This window comes from Sinocyclocheilus rhinocerous, unplaced genomic scaffold, assembly GCF_001515625.1.
Source record: "Sinocyclocheilus rhinocerous isolate Xijiao unplaced genomic scaffold, SAMN03320098_v1.1 scaffold2389, whole genome shotgun sequence".
NCBI classification, from domain to species: Eukaryota; Metazoa; Chordata; class Actinopteri; order Cypriniformes; family Cyprinidae; genus Sinocyclocheilus; species Sinocyclocheilus rhinocerous.
In genome coordinates, this window is record NW_015628722.1 from 13001 (window position 1) to 36070 (window position 23070).

At 37.5% G+C, this 23070-nt stretch overlaps 3 protein-coding genes across 4 annotated transcripts in view; 2 read left to right on the forward strand and 1 right to left on the reverse strand.

The window, feature by feature from the left end:
• Positions 1-1825, reverse strand: part of LOC107738380 (claudin-14-like) — a 6181-nt gene extending 4356 nt beyond the window's left edge. Inside the window, exon 1 of the mRNA XM_016550134.1 lies at positions 1806-1825. The gene's annotated coding sequence lies outside the window, so the exon portion shown is untranslated. The remainder of the gene's footprint in view (positions 1-1805) is intronic.
• An 8746-nt stretch (positions 1826-10571) lies between these two features.
• LOC107738381 (protein ripply1-like) lies at positions 10572-12687 on the forward strand. Its single transcript, XM_016550136.1, has 4 exons — positions 10572-11076; positions 11162-11240; positions 11899-11972; positions 12147-12687. Exons 1-4 carry the CDS (start codon positions 11009-11011, stop codon positions 12346-12348), a joined length of 423 nt encoding a protein of 140 aa, XP_016405622.1. The 5' UTR covers positions 10572-11008; the 3' UTR covers positions 12349-12687.
• Positions 12688-14901: 2214 nt separating this feature from the next.
• Positions 14902-20840, forward strand: LOC107738376 (transmembrane gamma-carboxyglutamic acid protein 3-like). Of its 2 annotated transcripts, none has more exons than XM_016550132.1 (4): positions 14902-14917; positions 16011-16056; positions 16577-16737; positions 19474-20840. In XM_016550132.1, the coding sequence occupies exons 2-4, from the start codon at positions 16047-16049 to the stop codon at positions 20023-20025; spliced, it is 723 nt and encodes a 240-aa protein (XP_016405618.1). In that variant the 5' UTR covers positions 14902-14917; positions 16011-16046; the 3' UTR covers positions 20026-20840. The 2 variants fall into 2 exon arrangements, with proteins under 2 accessions (XP_016405618.1, XP_016405617.1); XM_016550131.1 differs by lacking the exon at positions 14902-14917 and adding an exon at positions 15094-15133.
• Positions 20841-23070: the final 2230 nt, after the last annotated feature.

Sequence of the window (23070 nt, forward strand, 5' to 3'; positions counted from 1 at the left end):
TGCAATGACTGTGGCAACTTTAACATTTGAAAGGATACTATGGCAAAGTTATTGCTTTCTTTATTCAAACAGATTTTTTTTTTCATGAATATATAGTTGACCTGAAGAATGAAAGCTATATCATACACTTGGAAAATTAAGAGCTATATCACCGCTTATCGACACTAGGGGTGTGACAATACACTTAACTCACGAGATGAGACAAAATACAGATACTTGGTTCACTAGAAGGAGACAATATTTTAATACTATTTTTAAGAACTTTTCAATGACAAAATATTTGTCTTTTAATTACAAAAAGTAAAACAATGATGTTTAATAAATCCATTTAATTTTAATATTTGGCCGCATGCAAACTCAGAAACCTTTATTTTGAAATCGCGATACAATAAATGGCATATTTAGAAATAGGTTGATGTATTCTCCTGTGTTGGCAACGGTTTAAATGATTTATGTTACAAATCTAGTGAGATAATGCAGTTTTCCCAGGTGAACGTTAAGCAATTCAAATTCACAGTATATGCAGAGGAAGAGTTTAGCCCCTTTCACACATACAGTCTTAACTGGTAAATTACCCGTAAGTTACCATTAAGAGATCATGTGTGAACAGGACCTTTTCAAAAATCCCGGTAAATTTGTTCTGGCAATCATATCGTTCTTATGGCGATGACATGATTACTCTGAGCTGTTTACAAAGCTCCGCTGCTTTTTAATTCGTTTTTCTATACAATTATACGCGCTAGATGGACATCTTTGTCCATTGCGCCTCGCAGCTTTTCCATTCATCATGCCTGGGCCTCTGCAATTGGATACTACTACAGTATTATGCGCGTCTCGTGTTTATAAGAGCAAAAAAAGTTTGGTTATGAGTGAAAGCTGTGCTCCTCTCATACGAGGTAGGTGAACTCATACGGACTCGAAAGTGATATCAACACGTTTTTTTTTAATGTAGGATTTTTTCCCCCCGCAGCCAAACGCTGCACGCCGGATATCCGGCACGGTGCCGAAGCCCTGCATACAACTACAATGCGATTTTGACCATGAAACTAAAAATGCATCCGGTTTCCCATTTCAGAAATCTATCACGGGACTGCTAGTGTGATATTGCTTTTATACAGCAATGTAATAAACAAGTAACAGTTGGTCGATATTGAGTAACTTACATTTTAATCCCAATATTGCCAGATCCGTTGTCTATTTTTCTCCACCAACGAAAATATTTCAAGGCCTAAGCCACAGCAGAAACAACCGTCTCGTGTCTCCGTACAACACGCTAGCAGTGTCGCTGAATCAGTAAACGAATCGTTTGATTCGGAATGACTCGATCATAATACACAAAACCACACAAAATCACTTATCGATTCGCCGCGTTCTGTCGACCAGAGCCGTTAAAAAGACGTGTTTTTCAACGGCTCTGCTGACGACCATTCAAATTCAATGACCGGAACTAGCCTAATTGTTGCATAAAATAAATACTAGCATTTAAGTGAACGAAAAAAGGCTTACAGCACAAACATACTTTTAAGGCAAAACAGTTAACAGAAAACTTGTTCTTTTAAAACAAATGAAAAAACAATAGTGTATTTTTTTTTTATAAATACATACCATTATTGTGTAATTTATTAAAAGTGTAAGCCAAACTACAATTCTGTCATAGACCAACTATTTGCCACATGGCAGGACATTGCTGTAAAGAAGAGTTTGATTTAGTCTGATTTGCTCTGAAAACATTTGTAACCTATTTAATAGACAACAAACAATTACACATTAATATGTAGAAATTGCAGTGTAACAAACATACTTACCTGGTTAGCTGGTTAGATATTTCAAGTCAACAAAAAGTGTGTCCTTTTGCAGAAATATCTCATTACAGAATAGTGCGTGTCTGTGTGTGTGTGTGTGTGTGTGTGTGTGTGTGTGTATATACAGACAGTGTGTGCGCCGGTTAGTCAGCCACCAATTGTGCAAGTTCTCCCACTTAAAAAGATGAGAGAGGCCTGTAAATATCTCATTACAGAATAGTGCGTGTCTGTGTGTGTGTGTGTGTGTGTGTGTGTGTGTGTGTGTATACAGATACAGTTTGAGCCGGTTTCAGCCGAACCCTTGACTCAATCTCAGTTAAATCACCTCACTGTAATGAGATTATACCAATAATCCAGCCACTTACTGGAAGGGTCAACCATGAACCAGCAAAAACAATAGATTCATGTGACAAGGACATGTTTGTCCACTTATGCCACCAAAATTACTCTGCACATTATAACTTTGTAGCTTTAATTTATAATGTTTTCAGGTTGTAGGTTCCAAATTGCACTAAAAGTAAAATAAACTATTGATATACTGATTTCATAGTTATTCTACAATATATCTGTAAAATCATCTATAAATCAAATAACTTTTTAACAATATTATTCAAATTTGCTAAATGTTATTAAAATGATTAATGATTGATGAAATAAGACTGATATTTACACAGGCATCTACACTGGGTCACAGTGAGGTCTCTCAGGTCAGGGGTGAGATGTGTAGGTGCTGTAGTGGGAACGGCGATACTGTGTTTGGACCCGGAGGATGAGGTGCCAGTCCAGAGGGACAGCAGAGAGCGTGAGAGGAGTGTGTTTACAGAAGTGCCATCCACGCACACCTCCGCAAATGAGCTCAGAGGTGTGGAGATACACACAATGCACGATAGTCTGAGTCTGAACGTTTATTCCCAAATCAACACCTATGAATTTTGACTCGTACGACCTGAAGCTAGAGATAAAGGCACTGAAATAATGAGTTACAGTATGCTATTTTATAAAATGCATTGGTAGGAGGAAATATCGGGGGGGAAACTGGTAAACTGGTAAAAATGAATCAAAAATGACTTAAGATGACTTTTTCTAAAATTGCACAGGAAATGAGAGAGTGTAGCAGAAATGAAAAGTCAGTCTTATTTATAAGATATCAAACATTAAAACATATCATACAGCATATTAGCCAGTTTTCATAGATGTCCCATCCCATCACCTTGTTGTTCTCACCACATCACTGTTGAACTCATTTGTGGAGGTGTGTGTGGATGACACCAGTCCTCACACCTTCATAGACACACTTCTCTCACCCTCACTTCTCTTCTGTTCTTTCCATGCTGACACTATAACTGACATGTACCAGGTTCCCACAACAGCACCTGCACGCTTCATCTCTGAACTAGACACACATTGACCCCACCATGACCTCATTTACATTTATCATATTTTGTATATTTATTTATATCTGATCACCACAAAACTATCAGTATTACTCATACTGAACAAACCACTAACTGAGAAATTCATGAACTCTACACTGTTTGTGCTATGGACGCTGGATGAAGCTTCAAATGACAAAGATCAGAAAATTCAACCAAATTTAAATTGGTTAAATTTAAAACAAATATGAATTGTGAATTCATGGTTATGCTGTTAGTTTAGTGGTTATCCTCTGGTTTTGCCTGCCTTATCACATTTAATCTTCCTTTGATGTTAACAAAATATGCATAGGAAAGTTTTTCTCTGCCCTTTAGGTATAGATAGATGATAGATAGATAGACAGACAGACAGACAGACAGATAGATAAATAGATAGATAGATAGATAGATGGCAGGCAGGCAGGCAGGCAGGCAGACAGACAGACAGACAGACATACAGATGACAGACAGACAGACAGACAGACAGATAGATAGATGAAAGACAGACAGAAAGATAGATAGATAGATAGATAGATAGGTGACAGACTGACAGACAGACAGACAGATAGATAGATAGATAGATAGATAGATAGATAGGTGACAGACAGACAGACTGACAGACAGACAGACTTTACAGTCAGTTTTGATCAATGTAATGCACCTTTTCTGAATAAAAGCATTCATTTATAATATTTATTAAACTCACAATATATTGCACCTGTATATATTTTACAACTTTTTTCTAGCTAATTTTTCCCCTTAGAACAGACCTGTAAACTTCCATTTGAGAACCACAAATTGCCCCTTTATCAATTAATTGCACTCTGTTGCTAAACACTAATTAATAAGCATTTTTTTCCTTATCTAGGCATTTGCCAGGTCTTAGCACCCTATTTACTCAAGAGCACAACCTAATCCTGAAAACTCTGTTGATTGTGTTCTTTATCTAAACTATCTCTTTGACCTCAAATACTGGTCACAAAAACTTTCATGGCTATGTGTATAACAGAAAAACGGTTGAAACAAAGGATGCTGGAATGTGTACATCTGAGGTCAGCATCCAGGTCAAGAGTATGTAGGTGCTGATGTGGGAATGGCCGCCCTGGCTCCGTGTCTTGACCTGGGCATGTGTGTCGGAGCAGAGAGTGAGCAGAATGGCCATGATCTGTAGTGTGAAGGCTGGTGTCACCTCAACACCTCCTTAGATAAGATGAGAGGTGTGAGAAGCACATGAGTGAACAGGGTCACTAGACGGTCGTTGCTTAAAGCAATGTTGGTTAACGGTTTACACAGTGATAGAAATCATAAATATTAATGCAATCATGATATCACACTTAAGTTTACTTTGCTCTACACCACATATGGCAGAATATACCGTATATATATTTTTGTGGCCAAAATATATTTGAAATATCCTAAACATATGTTGCAAACAGTGATGCTCAATGAAATACATTTTTTAAATAGTTTCAACTATCATTTACCAAAATATATTTCTAAATGTATTTTTTTAAATATTGTATTTTGATTAATGTATTTTCTACATTTATCCTTAATATTTAAATATATATTTAAAATATATTTTCAAAAAAAAAAAAAAAAAAAAAAGTTTAATCATTTGACTGCATGCTTAATGTATTATAAATAAAAGGTAATAAGAAGTACAATGCTATGCCTGTTACACATACACATGCACCATATTAACACAGTGTGATCTGTGAGAGCCCATCAGTTTTAAATGCCATAGGAAGTTGATCGGGTTGCTTCCTGTAAAGTGTCGCAGTGAGCTGGCATGTCCACAGGCACACAGACACATCTGCCACTGCACAGGGTGTCAGACAGAGACTATCGGGTTGGTTGGTTTGTTACAGGTGAAAGTTCACGAATACCAAGCGTCATGTTCAGGAACATGTTACAGCATGGAATCTCATTACATTAGTCAATAACTCTGAATCATATAAGGGTTATTTCTTAGTCGAGGCAGAAGCATCAATTGATTAAAATCTATTACCATTTTTACACTGCGTTTCAGCGCTTTACTAGTGAGCAATTTATTAATAATATTACACTAAAAAATAAAGGTTCCAAAAGAAGGCTTTCACACTGATGCCACAGAAGAAGCTTTTTTCTCCCAAAGAACCTTTCAGTAAGGAGTACTAGAACCATTTCTTTTCCTAGTGTGAAGAACATTTTTTGTAAAGAACCTTTTTCCACAATAAAAAACAACATTTTGTCCAATGAAAAAGATCCATGGATGTTAAAGTTTATTCAGGGAATCACGGATATCAATAAAGAACCTGTATTTTTAAGAAAGAAATTTCTCAATTAATTACTCTAAAATAGCTAATGATAATTTGATAATGAATTTCATTATTGATTAGCTCGGTTTATGTGATATTGCATGGACCATCTTCATCAGTGATGTAACTTTATCTATCCATCCATCCATCCATCCATCCATCCATCTATCCATCCATCCATCCATCCATCCATCCATCCATCCATCCATCCATCTATCCATCCATCCATCCATCCATCTATCCATCCATCCATCCATCCATCCATCTATGGGTCTACTGTATATATGTATCTATATTTACATTTTGAGAAATAGTGATAAAAAATTATGCTAATAGGTTATCATAGCACAATTTTCTCTGAAATTGTTTAACTATAAAACAGTAATTATATGGTAACACTTTAGTTTAGGGACCAGTTCTCACTTTTAACTATTAGCATGCATATTACTAGCATTTCGACTGTTTATTAGTAGGCTATTTATAAAGCGCGTATTAATGCCTTATTCTGCGTGACCATATTTTACATCCCTCTTACCCCACCTAAAACTACAACTACCTTAATAACTATTAATAAGCAGCAAATTAGGAGTTTATTGAGGCAAAAGTCATAGTTATTAATAGTGAGAATTGGTCCCCAATTATACTTACAATTTTTTATATTTATTCCATACAATAAATTTGGTTTGAGACAGTCTGCCATGCTTCTAGACTGCTCTGGGTTAAAGCAGGGTCGGTGTTTATTTGTGTGTAGGTGCGGATGTGGGAACAGTGATGCAGGTTCTGTGTATAACTGGGTGCCAGTGGAGAGAGCAGAGCAGCAGAGAGGGCGAGAGAAGTGTGCTCATGAGGTGTCATCCACACACCGCCTCAGATGAGAGCAGAGGTGTGATGCTTGTGTAGACGTGAGAATGACTGGGTCACTGGAATGAACATCGCTCGACACTCTGACCCTGAGAAAAGGTCTGCCTTATAATGGAAGATCATAAACATTTCATTTTTCAATGGCTACCTGTCATGATAATAATGTGATTGACTTTTGTCAGGGTTGCACTATGTTTAAGTTTTGACAAGAGTGAAAATGAGGCTGAGAGGGATAAGAGTACGGTGTATTCGATGGATTTGTACTGTAGTTCATTAACATGCCAATTGTTTATCTGAGAAATCATCTTCCCAGAGAAACTTTCAGTAGACAAACTCTCCATGAAACAGGTTTGAAAGTTGTGAGTTTTGAAAATGATGTGATCTAACTTTACACATTATGTACTATTGTGAAGTCTGTAGTCTATCCCTCACAGCCTGGTTTTCATTAACATAAAGTTCAATATGGCATCTGCCCTGACTAAAGTCTATGATAATCTAATAATGTCATCCAGGTTCTGAATCAAATATGCAATTTCTCTGAAATGTTTAATTTATAATGACTTTTTGCACACAAAAGAAAAATAACATTCATTCATCATTTATTCACCATAATCATCCCCATAATTATCACTATTTTGTTCTTTCTGTGGAACACAAAAGTAAATGTTCTTGCTGCTCTTTCTCATACAATGAACATATATTGTAACCATTCGGGAAAAAAAAGTATTATAAAACTACCATAAATGTAATCCATATAACTTGCATGATATATTCCAAAACCCCCTGAAGGTTTTTGTGAGGAACACACAGAATTTCAGTTTGTGAGTGAATTTCCGCTTAACTCTTAACCTCTTTATTGTGGCTTTAAAGTTAAAACTATTATGACACATATAAAACTAGTGATCTTTGATGTCATTGATGGCACCATGTATGAATATCTGTAGTCACCAGATTCTTGAGTGAACCATTAGCCTCACTGCAGATGGCTAAAAACATAAATAAATAAAAACTATAAATCATAAAATAATCATTGCAAACATTAACTGACAAAACACTAAATTAACATAAAACATTAGGTTGAATTATTGTCTTCATATGGTTCAAAAGGATCCTAAAAACAAAGGATTTCAACAGTCTTAGATAATCATTTTGAGCAGACTGCCCCCTATTGGAGGTTTTTCTAATTACATTAACTTCATTCACTACGTTAACTTTCATTCAGCTTCAGGGCTCTGTCATTCTGTTCCTGATTGCTTGATGAATGTGCATCAGTGAGGTTCAGAGTTGAGAAGTGAGAATGTTGGTGCTGATGTGGGAACACTGATGCCGGTCCTGGAACATGGACGGAGCAGCAGAGAGGGCGAGAGAAGTGTGCTCATGCGGTGTCATCCACACACTGCCTCAGATGAGAGCAGAGGTGTGATGCTTGTGTAGACGTGAGAATGACTGGGTCACTGGAATGAACATCGCTCGACACTCTGACCCTGAGAAAAGGTCAGCTGTACCATGAGATATTTAATAGCATTGTTTTAAAAATGCTAATGCTATAGTTTTACTTTGAGTTTTCTGAATTTTGGCATTTATGTTGATTCAATTAAACAGACCCATTCAAATTTGTTTAAGAGTGAAAAGCTAATTTACCAAATGGTAAGGAAACAGCTCTAGTTCATTCGTCGGGGTCAAGAGTCAATAGGGCTATTTAACTTATGGGCAACTAAACTAATCTGAAATGCTTATAGTTGCACTAAAAATGTAGCTTTACTGTAATAAAAAGGTTTTAATTGACAATGCATCTAAAGAATCTTCTGTAATAATAATGCTATTGGCTCTTGACTGGTTTACAATGAGGAATGTTGGCCCTTTAGAGGGCCGATGAGGGTCTGTAGCTTTAAGAAAAGCAATCAACACAGATTGCTTAAGCACTGTATTTAATGCAATAGTTTAAGGTTTGTTTGAAACTGACAATGTTGTGAACACTGAAGTAATACTGCATCAGTCAAGCAACTCTTTAAATATAAAAAGGCAAGTGAAATATTTAAAAAGAAGACATTCTTTGATGTATATAATTTTGTACATTCAAGTAATTTGTTTTTCATTTATTTTTTTACTTTTATGTCAGAATAAAAAATGTAAAAGGAAGACATACAAATGCATACAAAAATATTTTCCAGTTATTTCCTCATAGTTTAAAATAAGTTTCACCATTATTCAATTCACACAAGTGAATTTATTATTTACAAAGACAAGTGAAATATTTCAAAAGGAGGCATTGCAAAAGCAGTGTGTTTTTTTTTAGTAAATCTGAGATGTGAGAAATCGGTTAACATTTAAATAAGCCATGGAATTTCCTCTGAAATAATCCATTACGTGTATTTTGGAATTTACCAGTGCTGTGAGTGTGATCTAAATGATTAAGTCAATCTCGGCTTGAGGGACCGGTCACTGCATTATTCAAATATTTTTTAAAACATATAACTTCATCAGACCAATACTTTTTAACCCAGTTTGTTAGCGAGCTAGACGCTAACTTTTAAATAAACAGTTTAAACTGACACTTTAGTGTCATGTATTAGTCACATATCAATTCATATCTTTCATTAAAAAAGAAAGACAAAAGAAATTTATTTGACTCTGCAGTACTTAGTTACAAGAACAAGACAAAACAACAAATCAGAGATCTTCACTTTTGTTGAATTCTTGGGGAGAACTGATATACACTGTGTGCTCTAACTAATCCAATTCGTGTTATTTTAAATTAAAGATTCGTGTTGACTTGCTTAAAAAAAACACACACTGGTCAGGCTTGGGGAGCAGTGGGCTGGTGATTACTGACATTCCTGACCATGGGGGAGAAGATTTTTTAAGAGCGTTAGTGGCAGGGGGTTTCCAAGACTCTGAGATCAGCAAATGTTAAAACAGACTGGGACTAGACAGACCCCCATAAACCAGAACACTCCCAAATGAACAGAATAAACAACATACCTATCTCTTATTGCCACCCTCGCTGTCTGCTGCTCTGTGCTGTAGTTTCTTAGGATCTATCTATCTATCTATGCTTTGATCCTTTAAATTACTTCAATTGGTGTAATCTGTGGCCTACTCGTTTAATTTACATAGGCCTATCTCGTGACTTTGAGGAAATTAACTTTTTAACTGCAAATTAACTGCAAGTTTGTCCGTCACATCGTTTTCTAATTAGATTAAAGTGAACGAAAACACAACCGTTAATTAATTCATTGCATTATCTGTTATCTCAACTGTATGTTTAAGCAATTGCTCGCCGCTATCTTGAGTTGTCCATTTGTGCCTTTTGCCTGACGCGGGTCAGTTTGCTGGCCCTATAGGAGGTCGGAGTGACGCAGTCTAGCAAATTTGCTCCTCCAAATGGAGCGTCGAAGTCCATCAAGCCCCCATTAGGACCTCATTAAATTCGCTTAGTGAGATATTTTGCACCCTTCAACGGGCTGAAGTGTAAACGCGTGCTTTTAGACAAACAGCGCGAGACGCGCTCGAACTGACCGCGGATCGGCTTTAGTTCTTAAGCTTTTGGTGACTCCTGCAAGTGTTTAAGTTAACAGCTGTTTTCAGATCAGTTTTTGAAGGCAATAATTAAAGGAGCCACAGACAGCAGAGACGGGTCATCAGAAAATCAAAATAAAAGTAGGGGTATTCAAAGAAAATTCAGTTTTATACAACTGTTTTATACAATCTTAAGCTAAATAATAAAATACCTATAGGTCTGTGTTGGGTAGTTATGCCTTTAAAAGAAGAGGGTTTACAATTAGCCCCTGCTAGCCTACTACATGGCGTCATTATATTATAGCCTAGCCTAAAAAAAAAGAGTTTAGAATTGAGAGAATAAAAAATTTCTACAAACGTTCTGTTTTGCACTGTCGGTTGCTGTACAAAATCAAAAACTGGTAATAAATAAACGGGTAAAAGTAATACAATTCAATAAGATGACGTCAGTAGTGTTTTTATTGATTCGTTTTATTTACATAATTTCATAATTTTAACAAGAACACAGGGGACAGAACTTAAAATCTAAAATAAATAAATAAAATAATATATAGGCTAAGCCTACAGAGAATTAATAAGAACGTTGTATAGATAAGTAAGCACACGTTTTGGGTTTTATGTATGGTTTGATCAAGCCTGCGTAGTCCTAAACCTTACAACTAACTAACTAGCCTAGCCTATATTATATATGGCTCCACTCCTGTGTCGCCCCACGTCGTCTTTCTCGCAGATGGTGTGTAAGTTTGCCCCTCCGTGTTGTTGCAATAACCTCACCGTACCAGATTTCTCACCCTCACGCTGGGGCGCACTGTTTATACAACTGGAGAAGTCTTCACACCAAAATGTCCATAGCAGTCTCTATCCCCATGATTTGGCAAACAGCACCAAACCCCCTCTTAATAAAACAACCTCGGATCGTTTGGCATCGGCACCATCGTCCAGCCCCGCCCCTGTAGCTCCAGCTCCAGCTCCATAAAAACCCCGAGAGCGACTCTTCTTCATTCATTCGGTTCCCTGCGGAGGATAACGACTCATCCAAGGCGTCCATCTCTCAGAGATCTTCCAAAACAGGACTATTTGGGAATTATCGCCCAGCAAAAAAAGTGAAAAAGAAATGAATTCTGTGTGCGTTGCAGCTCCTGTTTCCAATACAATGAACACTGACATCCAGCAGTCTAGCAGGTGAGCATTCTATTCTATTCTATTCTTTATTTAGAGGTTACCTGTTAGATGCACATCTAAAATATTACTCTCATTCGATCCACAGCCCAGCTTGCCTGTGGAGACCGTGGCTCATGACAAGAAAGGATGCACAAACTGAATGCCGGAGAACCAAGTTGGCTTGTGTAAGTTTTTTTTCCACCACTGCAATTCTAATATTTCAATAGAATGTCCATCTGTAGGCTATAGGAATGTTATTAAGCTCAGAAAACACATGGTACCGTTATGAACTCCTGTAGTGCTATTTATTAGGCTGCGGGTTAATTCAACTTTACAGCACGGAAGATTTCAATTGTTTGTATGGCATACAGTTTTTTTAGAGCAGCAGGTAGCTTTTAGGTGACAGACAGGCATGTGGTGAGCATTAGGCAGCAGATTGTGTGACTGTGGAGGTGTTTCATTGACACCAAGCCATTCAGTGACGCAAAGGCAAACTGAGCAGCTCTAGCGCTGAGACACTTAGCCATATGGCACCACTGTCTGAGTGTGAACACTGAGTCTGTGCCCAGAGACGAGGTGTAGGGGAAAACAGCTCCCAGAGAGCAAGCGATCGCTTGCCAAGATTTAAGCAGACACCTCTAGGTTTGGGAAAGGGAGTTGGAGCCAGGTTCCCACAAACACTTTAGCCTGACACCCTCCATGTCACAGCTTTTGCATCCTGCCCAGGGTGTTTTACACCCACGAAGCTGGCAGTGATATCACCTCATAAACACTGGACAGGAAGCATTGTTTGAGCTGTATTTCGTGCATGTGGTCTTACACGTCTTTTCTCACTCTTTCCAGCCTTACTCCAGGCCAGAAATGCCCAGTAACACTACAATAGATGGCAAATTGCAGTCCTTCCAGCACCCTGTCAGGTCAGTGAGCATTTAATTTTGCTTGAGCAATGGTTTTGTTTTATAACATGCTTTTATTTTGGCTCTAAAACCCTAATCCGTTCCAAATAAGGCTTATTTTACCATGCTAAAAAGTGCATTTCCGTGCTCTGTTTGCGTAGTTTGTATTTACCCATTTATTTCTTCATACTTTAGGCTGTATTGGCCCAGATCGAAATCCTACGACTACCTCTTCAGCGATGGCGAGGCCCTGCTCAGAAATTTCCCAGCGCAGGCCACCATAAACTTCTACGATGAGTCAGACAGCGAGGAAGAGGAGGACAGCTGTGATGAAGATGACGACAGCGACGCTGAGGAGTGTCTTAAACTTAACAGTCACTTCACCAGTTACAACTGAATGTTCATCCTCACCCGTCTTTGCAACAGTGACCTTACACTGAGGAAAAGATCATAAATTTAACATCAACACTGGATAATGCCACATCGCGCTCTATTAGAGAAGTCGTGCCATCAATAATTCAGTGCATGGACATGGTGTTTCTTATGAGCATCTCGAGCACAACCAGAGTGATTTTACTGATTGTTTTATGCAGGAAACATCAATTACATGAATGCAGATTTAGATATGTCTTGCATAAAAGTAATGCAAATGCAATCCCACATTGGGAAATGCTGTTTCAGAGCGATCTCAGGGTTCTTACCTTCTTTTGTATATAAAATTCTATTTGTATTCTATTACCCATCCCTAATTTAATAATATGATTTATGTATATATGTATTTATGGCATATTTTTCTACTTTTGTACTTTTGATTTAAAATAAAAATCTATATTTAAATGAGTGCAAACCTTGTCTGTTTGGGATTTGTGCTTCTGATAAGTCTCTTTTTTGAACTCACTTGAGTCCTTTGATGTTTTCTGAGCCTATCTGTTGACTAGGAGGGGCTCTGCTGTTTGTCCAGGTTTCAAACAAAAGAGTTTTGATAAAGGACACTGTACTATGACAATGTCCCCTTAAGAATGTTGGATTTTCAAGACTGGACTCTTTCTGTTAAAGTCACAGGTCAGCAGAGACCTGACTTGATAGCTTTGCTACTTCTATGAATATATATACTGTAGGAGAAAAGGCAGTTTCTTATTGGAGGGCATTGAAGTGGTTACCAATGGGCCAGAAAAAGATCAGAACAGTTAGAACATTTAGGCTATGGAAAGCCTCTAACACTTCTAAGATATATGTTTGTTCAGTATATAAAATCCATAAAAGTGTTATAGTATACTGTAAACCCTTGAGAAAAAGAAAAACATTTTAGCATATTTAAAAATGAGCACTTATTACAGAAATAATAGTACGTCTTTAAATGCAATTTCATAATGTACTGCTGAATGTACTAACAAGCATACTTTCATGTTATTTTTATTGAAATTTGTAAATTATGTTTTTAAACATATTTGTAATTACACATTTAATGAAGTTGCAGTTTAGTACATTTAAAATGCATTAAATTTGAGTTAACCTTTATTAACTGTAAGTACTTTATAAGTGCTTTAGTTTTTTTAGTTAACATAAAAATAAAAATAAAACATAAAAATGAAGCATGGCAAAAGATTATTAAAACATAGTAATTAAATAATTTTCACTTTCTAAAAGTGTACTTAAGTGTGTTAAGAAATATAGGGTTATACTTTAAGGTGTCCTTGTTACAGTGTAATTATACATTTAGTACAGTACTGAGTAATATTAATTAACTACTTACTATAGGTTTAGGGTTAGGATTAGGGCTTGTTTTAGGGTTACTTGCATGTAATTATGCATAATGTTTTGTTATTATAATAGTAATTACTTGTAACATGTGTAACAAGGACACCTTAAAATAAACCGTTACCAAATATACTAATGAAAGTGTCCTCTTTTTAAGTACACGTGACCTTTTATTTAATTAATTTAATATTATCTGCAAAAACTTTTTTTTTTTTCTTAAATATACTTTTACAATTGCATGTACACAAGTGTGCATTTAATACACTTATGTGCACTTCTTTTTCACAAGGTAAAGTGACTTTAAAACTGAGAAACACATTACAGCATAACAGGAGTTACATCAGGGGTTTTTAACAGGGGGTCTGTGACCCCTAGAGGGACTATGGTGGTACTGCAGGGTGTCTATGGCTTATTGTTTGACCTCAAACTAATTTTGTGGGGGAAAAATGTAAATAAAAATAAATAAATAAATAAAATAACAATGCCAGAGAAATTAGCTTCAGTACGCAATTTGCTATGTCTAATTTATCCAACATGTTTTATTTACTAGAAATTTCTGTTAATGTAGGCCAGTATCAGAATCAGAATCAGAATCAGAATGAGCTTTATTGCCAGGTATGTTTTCACATACGCAGTAGAATATTAAGACATTTAGGATGGTATAGCTTAATTTGGTTGTTACATTTAAATGTGAGTTCAAAGGTCATTTTGCAACCTTGTGGCTTACTGATATTTCAAAAATCACACCGTTCCATCACGAGCGGCAAGCCAGAGTTAAAAAGGAGCGGTTCAGCATTGTGGGTAATGCTGTCTTTTAACTCAAGGCGTGGCATCGAGAGAGACCCCTGACTCTATATCATCCTCTTTCTCAAATTAAAATATCACTTGATGGCACTCCGCGTCCATAACGATACGAATAAAACATTAATGTCTGGGCATAAACATGCAAGGGTTTCTAGAAACTGTGTCGGAGAAGCGTATACGTGTGCAGACTGAGACAGACTACACTACCCAGGTTATTTTCCCCATTCCCCAAGAAGTATGACTTTGCGTGTACGAAATCAACAGTAAAATTTCATTGGACAATCAGGGGGAATCCGTGACTCCTATTGGTCCATCCGCATGTCAATAAAACGGCATCCGTGACTTATGTGGGTGCTCCCTAGAAACAGGGATGGAATGGACTAGCAATTGCAACAGCCTGGAAGGTAGGCTTTATTATTATTTTGCATCTTCCTCTGAGTTACAAATGTATACATTGTTTTGTTTTGTTCCATGGGACAGTAAAATTTCATTGGACAATCAGGGGGAATCCGTGACTCCTATTGGTCCATCCGCATGTCAATCAAACGGCATCCGTGACTCATGGGGGTGCTCCCTAGAAACAGGGATGGAATGGACTAGCAATTGCAACAGCCTGGAAGGTAGGCTTTATTATTATTTTGCATCTTCCTCTGAGTTACAAATGTATACATTGTTTTGTTTTGTTCCATGGCAACTAAAAATTTCGCTGCCTTTATAAATATACATCTTTAATCCCACTGAGAGCCCCTCTAAGGACTACTGCCAGCTGCTATAGTCAAACTGAATTGGTCTCTTATTAATATTTTATTCGCTTTTAAGAAAGCTATTTGCTTTTAAGAATGGCCGTAGGTAATGTAACTACATTAAATAGTTTTGTCAATATTTTCTAAAAACACTTGCACTTAGAAGAAAATCTATTTTGTATCTAGAATTTCAAGTATGCTTTGTATGTCTTATTTTTCTTACTCGTGTTATCTCCGTTATTTTTTATTCGATGCGGTTTTTAGACATTAATAAACGTGAAATTGCGTTGGGGTGGCATTTTTCGTGTGCGATAAAGCGATAGTAACTCACGAATTAAATTAATTCGTTAAGGAGTGAGCTCGAGCTCGAGTGATATAAATTTAGCTCGCGCATCTCTCTATCTACCCTCTCCGTTACTATGGGAACCTCCTCCCCCGCCCCTCCTCCCTCCCTCCCCCATCAGCATTATCTTAGAAGGGCAAGAGATTATTATAGATTTATATAGTAAAGATATCAGCTTCTTGATAGCAGTCTTTTTTTATATGTTATATTTTAGAATATGCCAATTAGAATATTTACCAGAATATTTAGTATGTCAATGGCCTGGAGTTCATATCTGATTCTTCACTGTTGATTTGTTGTTTTGTCTGTCATTTGATAAAAACAAATGGCCATAATTATGATGAATAACAACAAGTGTGCACATAAGAAAACTTTTTCCAACCCTTTAAATGCATCTTTTCTTCTCCCTAGGTCAAAATAATTCAGACTGAGTTCTCTTGTTGTAGTATGGCAGCAGGTAAGGACCAGTTTTCAACAACTTCATCTTAAAATGTTGATGTTGGAATAGGGTCCATTCATATTTCTGTCTGATCTAAAAAAAATAGTGCAGTAGTTCTTGGCACGCCTTGTTAAATGACATAAAACCTTGAAGTAATAGAAGATGTGTCAAAGCTCTTTGGGTTCTTTGAGCCCTTCTTGAGATGTGCTGCACTCATTTCAGCATTGAAATAGCCCGTACTGATAATTTATGAAATAGATTTTATAGTCTGCATGAAATGAAAATTGATTTTCTAAATGTACGTTATAGGTCTTGTGAACATTTTTCTGTGAATATGCTTCATTTTTGTTATTGTTTGGACTTTAATGTAATGCAGAGCGATAAATGGATGGAAAATGATTATCAGAATTTAAAAAAAAAAGATTTTTCTATCATTTTTGAGTATATGACTGGCAAACATACGTATACTACTCACAGGAACAAACAGAGAAACACCTTTGCCCCCAATAAAACATACCGATGTCTTCCGATCTCTCAGCGTTCCTAGATGGCAAGGATGCAAACTCTCTCCTCAAACGTTTTCCACGGGCTAATGGCTTCCTGGAGGAGTTCCGGCCGGGCAACATTGAGAGGGAGTGTGCCGAGGAGAGCTGCAGCTTTGAGGAGGCCAATGAAGTGTTTGAAAATAAGGAGCGAACGGTAAATCCTGTCTTCATCGGCCAAAGATGTAAACAAATTCTATTTCCTGTGTTTGTTTGTTTTTTGTTAGCGGATGCAATTTAATATTAAAGGGGTCGTGACATTAATTTTTTATTATTTTAATATGTTCCTTGAGGTTTACTTACAATGTTAATGAAGTTTTTTGCACAAATAAATGTGTGGAAAAATAATTATTTTCAACCCTCATTCTGAAACAACCTGTTTTTAAGGGGCGGGTCCTTTAAGGCATCTCAGTAATCGGCCACCGTTACGATTAGCTAACGTCATCGCATAGGAAACAGTATCAACGCCACCTCGCTATTGCAGGTGTGTTATGACAACATGATCAAAATAAAACGGTAATTTCCAGACAAAGCATAATGAAATCATTTACTTATGGTTTGTGCTGCAGCTGCAGTCAGATATAGTACCGCTTCATCTTTCAACAAATGTTTGGTTGTGAACTCTCCACGACACTGTGCCTCGTTTACAAAACAAAATGTTCCAATCAATTCTCTGACACGATCCGGGGTGCCAATAAAAATAAACTATCCACTTGTTTCTTACGCTGGGATCCTGCTGATATCTGTACAAAGACGTGACCCAAACATGAGTGTTAAAGGGTTAGTTCACCCAAAAATGAAAATTCTGTCATTAATTACTCACCCTCATGTCATTTCAAACCCGTAAGACCTTCGTTCATCTTCGGAACACAAATTAAGATATTTTTGATGGAATCTGAGAGCTGTCTGACCCTGCATAGACAGCAACGTCCGCCGGTTCCCGCCTCCTTCTTCCTGACCTACGAACAGTTGTTACAATCCCCAATTATACAAAGCTACGAGAATACTTTTTGTGCGCAAAAAAAAAAAAAAAGCGGAGGAGACGAATTGTTGAATAAAGTCGATTTTTTTTTCTTTTGCGGACAAAAAGTATTCTCGTAGCTTCGTATAATTGCGGATGAACCACTGATGTCACATAGATTATTTTACAGATCTCCTTGCTACATCTCTGGACTTGGGAACATTTCAGTTGCGTTGCTGTCTATGCAGGGTCAGACAGCTCTCAGATTCCATCAAAAATATCTTAATTTGTGTTCCGAAGATGAACGAAGGTCTTACGGGTTTGAAATGACATGAGGGTGAGTAATTAATGACAGAATTTTCATTTTTGGGTGAACTAACCCTTTAAATGTCAAGCCGTTAAGCGACTGAACACCAGTGGGCGGGGCCTATGGTGAGAAGATGACAATTCGTCGATGCCTTGTGTTTATGCGAACGACTTCGCCCAGGTTACGTCATCTTGCCCCTTGAATCCAAAACGGGCTGTTTTTGGAGCTTGATTAAATAAATGCTTTGTTTACAATGAGGAGGATATTTTAAGCTATGGAACTTGGAAGATGTTTTAATGGTACAAAGACCTCTTATTTTCTAAAAGATCAAGGCAAATTTGATTTCTCATGTCATGACCCCTTTAATGCAAGTCTACTGCTTTACACATTACAGATTGTTCCTTTTAGAGAGGTTGTCAAAATACCAGCAAATCAGTTTCAGCAATTTGCTGAAACAGTGCAGTATTAGAGTGAACAATATGTGTGAACAAGCACTTGCCAGGTTTGGATGCGTTTATGTAAGAAATCTGCTGTCACAGAATTTGAGCCAGTCGCAAAGTTCTTAGGAACCAAAGCAATTACTCCACACGCTTTACCTACAGGCAAACATGACATACAGATCTACAATTCATAAGTGGGTGTTTCTATTAGGTGTTACTTTTGGCCCTGTAGACTTTTAGAAAAGGAACTCTATTAAAACTTCTTTTTAATTATTTTTTTTTAATCTCAGTTCCATTTCCATCACATCGTAAATTACATGTTGTGTTTAATGGCATTCTGTGATGGAAATAAAAAAAGTAATGTAGATCACATTTTACACTTTTTTTTGGAATAAAATGACCTAATGGCTAGCTTAGCTAGCATTTATGTATCCTAAATATACACAATAATATTTTCACTTTTTGTTCATAATTTACTAAATTACAGCTTTAGTGATATCTTACGGAGCCCTGCACATGGCATGCAGGAAAAAAATAGTAGGCTAAATCGTGTGCACGATTTACTATTTCGTTTCCTCGATTTATAAATTGTGCGCACAATTTACTAATTCGTTCCCTCGATTTGCTAAATCGAGGGAACGAATTAGCAAATCGAGGGAACGAAATAGTAATCGTGTGCACAATTTATTTATTTTTTCTTGCATGTCATGTGCGGGGCTCTGTAATATCTTAAAATTGTTTTTTTCATACATCACATTTTTATTGACACTGTTGTCTCCCTGTTAAACAAGTATACTAACTTATTTAAAATTATTAAGGCCAAAATAGAGTGCAGTTGGGTTTCAGAAATAAAAATCCTCTCATTTTAAAATCCATTTCCTCTATAGGGAAACAGTTTTTTTTACCAATACCTTAAAAACCTTTAAAGAGAGACAGATTGTGATTTTCAAGGTTGTTAACTGATGGTATATACTTTTGTTGAAGCCATCAGCCAGCATTATTTTAATAAGATTTAACAACAGAATGTAAAAAAAAAAAAAAAAAACATTGGTGGAAAAATGACAAATCTGTGGAATGATGTTCTGGTGGTGGTGTGTGAATGCTAGTATGAAACACAGAAGGCCACGGCAGTTTAACAGTTTCATGTGTGCAACTGGCTTATATCATTTATCACTTCATTCATAGATGGAGTTCTGGAAAAACCGCAGCATCTACACAGTGAACAGCAATGCTGATTCCCGCTCTGCGCGCCCGGACACTGTGTACATGGTGGTGCCCCTACTGGGCGTGGCTCTTCTCATCATCATTGCGCTCTTCCTCATCTGGCGCTGTCAACTGCAGAAGGCCACGCGCCGGCGTCCGGCCTACACCCAGAACCGCTATCTGGCTAACCGGAACGCCCGCAGCCTCCCGCGCATCCTGGTGCACCGCGACCCTCCTTTGCATTCAGAGAACTCTCACGCCAATGACAGGCCCAGCATGGTGGTCAGCAGTGGCGAGAGGGACGGGGCTTCGGTCACGCCGCAAGACGCCCATCATCACACCAGCCACTCTCAGAACAATCGCTCCTTGTATGTACAAGATTCATCTTTGTCCGTGGCTTCCCACCTGTCCGGGGCGACCCCACCGCCATCCTACGAAGAAGTTACCGGCCACTTAGAGAGCAGCAGTGATGAGACGACAACCCCCTACAGTGATCCTCCGCCCAAATATGAGGAGATAGTGCTAGAAAAGTGAGAGCCTTTATGAAAGAGGACTCATATAGCAGTAACCAAACGTTAGGGATGCACTGGTTCCCAAACACTTATCCTAATGTGGCTCTCACTCTGAACAGAGTGTGCAGGCTATGTATGTGACGGTCTCCTTGTGTCGTTGATCGGTTCGTGGACTGCACTGGTAAACGTGGTTGTTTTTCAAGTCGCAAAGGGTCCTCCTGCCTTCACACTCATGCAGCCTTCTCACCATCTCCATGTACCTTTTCACTCCTCCTTCGACCTCTCACACCACTACCCACAGCTGCAGTGGCTGCCCCTCAGAAAGAAAATGTATAGAAGTAAGTGAAGAAGAGATATATCCCAAGTTGTGCGCTGCATGGTAATCGCATCAGGCATCAAGCTTCGGAGCCTGCTAGGAATCGAAAGGAGTGTTCATGCGGGAAAACAAGATGATGTGCCAAATCTAATTGGTGTATCGTAGAAATGTTCAGACACACTGAATATTTATAGTGTGTGCGTGCTGTCCTTTCTTGTGTTCATAAAGTCATGATTTCACAATTCCCTTACACCACGTATACTAATTCCTGTGAAATCTTATACCAGCAGTATCTCTGATCCATGCCATCGTCCTTAGAATTAGTAATACACCCTTACTTGTAACACTGATGGGAACAGAATAAATGCGAAAAACAACATCCAAATCACATATCTGTAAAATTGAAGACCGTTGTGTGGAAAATGCACTCACAGGTATGCACACAATTCGATTGTTTACAGACACATACACAGAAATTTACATAGAATGTAATGCGTTTGTTTCGTGTTGAGCTAGGCCTTAGAAACATGTAAGAATAGTCAATCAAATCGTCTGCTCAGTTGCTTGTGATTTTACGGTTATTGCGAGATTTTACCTCAAACGCTGTGTGCTCACACAATCACTCTCTCCCAAGACACAAATGCACAAAAACTCACACACACACACAAAAACTGTGTTTGGGGCCCAATCATTGGATAATACAACATTCCAGGCCCTCGATTTTCTTGTTTTGTTGTTCTCCCCGTTGTTCTCAGACTGTTTACAATGTGTTTTATTACTCTTTTTTAATAACAGCGTAAAAACTGTGTGAATTTGTACAAAGCTTTCTGTGGCTTTTGACATCACCAGGTGCTATACTGTACTATAATGCTGCTTGTTCTCACCTTGTTTGCCTCCTCATCACTATCTTCTCTGTGTATACGGCTTATGCTCTACTAGTCAACCAAACTGCCCATCTATTAAATGCGGCTGAATCATGTTTCCAGCTCAGGTTTAAGCCAATGAACTGCTGCCATTGTAGTAAATGTGTAAATAATCTCTCACACTGCCAACTTTTGAGTGACTGGGATATTCGACTTAAGGCGTGGTCACATTTACCAACGTTCGATGAATTTTTGAGTGCAAAATGCAGTTATTTGCACTTGAGGGCGTAAGATTGCCTTAGGCAGATTTCACAACGTTCACTCAAATTAGCCGTTTTGACCACACAATTTCGCGAATGTGACCAGACTTTAGCGTTGTGATGGGAATATTGCTGTATCAATCCAATATAAATGTAAAAGTGACATTGCAAGGCATCAGTGGGTTGTTGGGCAAAGCACTAAAACTAATGAAGCCTTAATATAATTGTGCTGAAATCACTGTATTATAAAATCCTAATGCAAAAAGGGTTAGAGCTTTAACATGACCAAACGCTTTCATCCAAACAGTAGCTCAAACGGATCGAATATATATACAAGCACAGTATTTGAAAGATGCACTGGGGAAGTGGGGTTTGACCTTGCTTCTGCTCATTAAAAATGGAGGAATTGCAAACTGCTTACTTGGCTTGGGACTCTTTCTCCAGCCGCAACAATCAATCCCACAATGCCCTGACAGGCTGTCTTTTGCGCTGATGGAGCACCCAGCTCAGTAGACGGCATTGATAACGGCTGACACGGACGGCAGATCAGTTTCAGGCTTTGTTGCTGTTGAAAGACTGATAAGAGAATAGCATAGTCAACTCACTATAGCAGATGTTGAGCGTTAAGAGATGAGCTGGACTGCTGGTAGCTTCAGTGAGTTGTAAGTTACGGCTGAACGTCATAAAGTAACAGGTTTCTGTTGTAACAACATCATGTCAGAGGTAGCAAGAACTGAAGATAATTTCAAGTGTGGTTTATCTTTGTGTTTATTTTAGACCAAGAGAGAACTGTATGCGTGAAGAAATGTGTCAGAGAATATGTGTGTATATGTGTTCGTATCTATGCCTGTTACCAGCACTCATGTTCCTGTCTAGCGTTTGTGCAAGCAAGAATGTGCCACAGAAGCCACAGGCTTTGTTTATATGCTAAATATATGTTATATCCTAAACCAAAACATGATACATCATTGTTGTTCTTCAAGCCAAATTGCATGATTTTTTCATCATTCATGATATGATTTTTAGTTTTGCATTTATATATATTTTTCCACTGTGGCTCTTAATTATCTTAGATCTGTTTGTGCTGGTTACAAGTTTGCATTTAAATGTAAACACATTTTATGAACATAAGCACTGGTATTGAAATTCATAATTATGACAGAATTGTACATTTGTTTATGTCTTGTATCAAATTTCCTTCATTTTAGGCATCATGGCAATTTCTATACCACATGGATGTAATATACTCAAATATCCATTTAGTGTGAATATACATTGCATATAATCAGTCGCACATGAAAGTCAGTTGCGTAAATAGTAAACTGATGCATGAATCCAGTTTAATTTTTTATTATTTTATTTTATTTCTTCATATTTAAACTTGAATATAATTAGGAAAAAAATGAACACATCTCTGTGAGCTCAGTTTTATTCATGTTGAGCGCTTTGTGTTTTGCCACACAGACTTGTTAAAAGCATTAACTATCAATGACGTATGTATCTCACCCAAAGAAAATGATCGCTAATTGCTCTTTAGTACTTTTAATTAGGCTTTAATTGTTTAATAGACCATTGACTTTAAAACGTTATGAGTTGACAACTTTAGCCCCGCGAGCTGTAATCAACAG

Coding starts and splice junctions, on each gene's coding strand:
- LOC107738381 (XM_016550136.1), top strand. CDS start 11,009: ATGAATTCTGTGTGCGTTGCAGCTCCTGTTTCCAATACAATGAACACT. Junction 11,077..11,161: donor GACATCCAGCAGTCTAGCAG/GTGAGCATTCTA, acceptor TTCGATCCACAG/CCCAGCTTGCCTGTGGAGAC. Junction 11,973..12,146: donor TCCTTCCAGCACCCTGTCAG/GTCAGTGAGCAT, acceptor TTCATACTTTAG/GCTGTATTGGCCCAGATCGA.
- LOC107738376 (XM_016550132.1), top strand. Junction 16,738..19,473: donor TTGAAAATAAGGAGCGAACG/GTAAATCCTGTC, acceptor CTTCATTCATAG/ATGGAGTTCTGGAAAAACCG.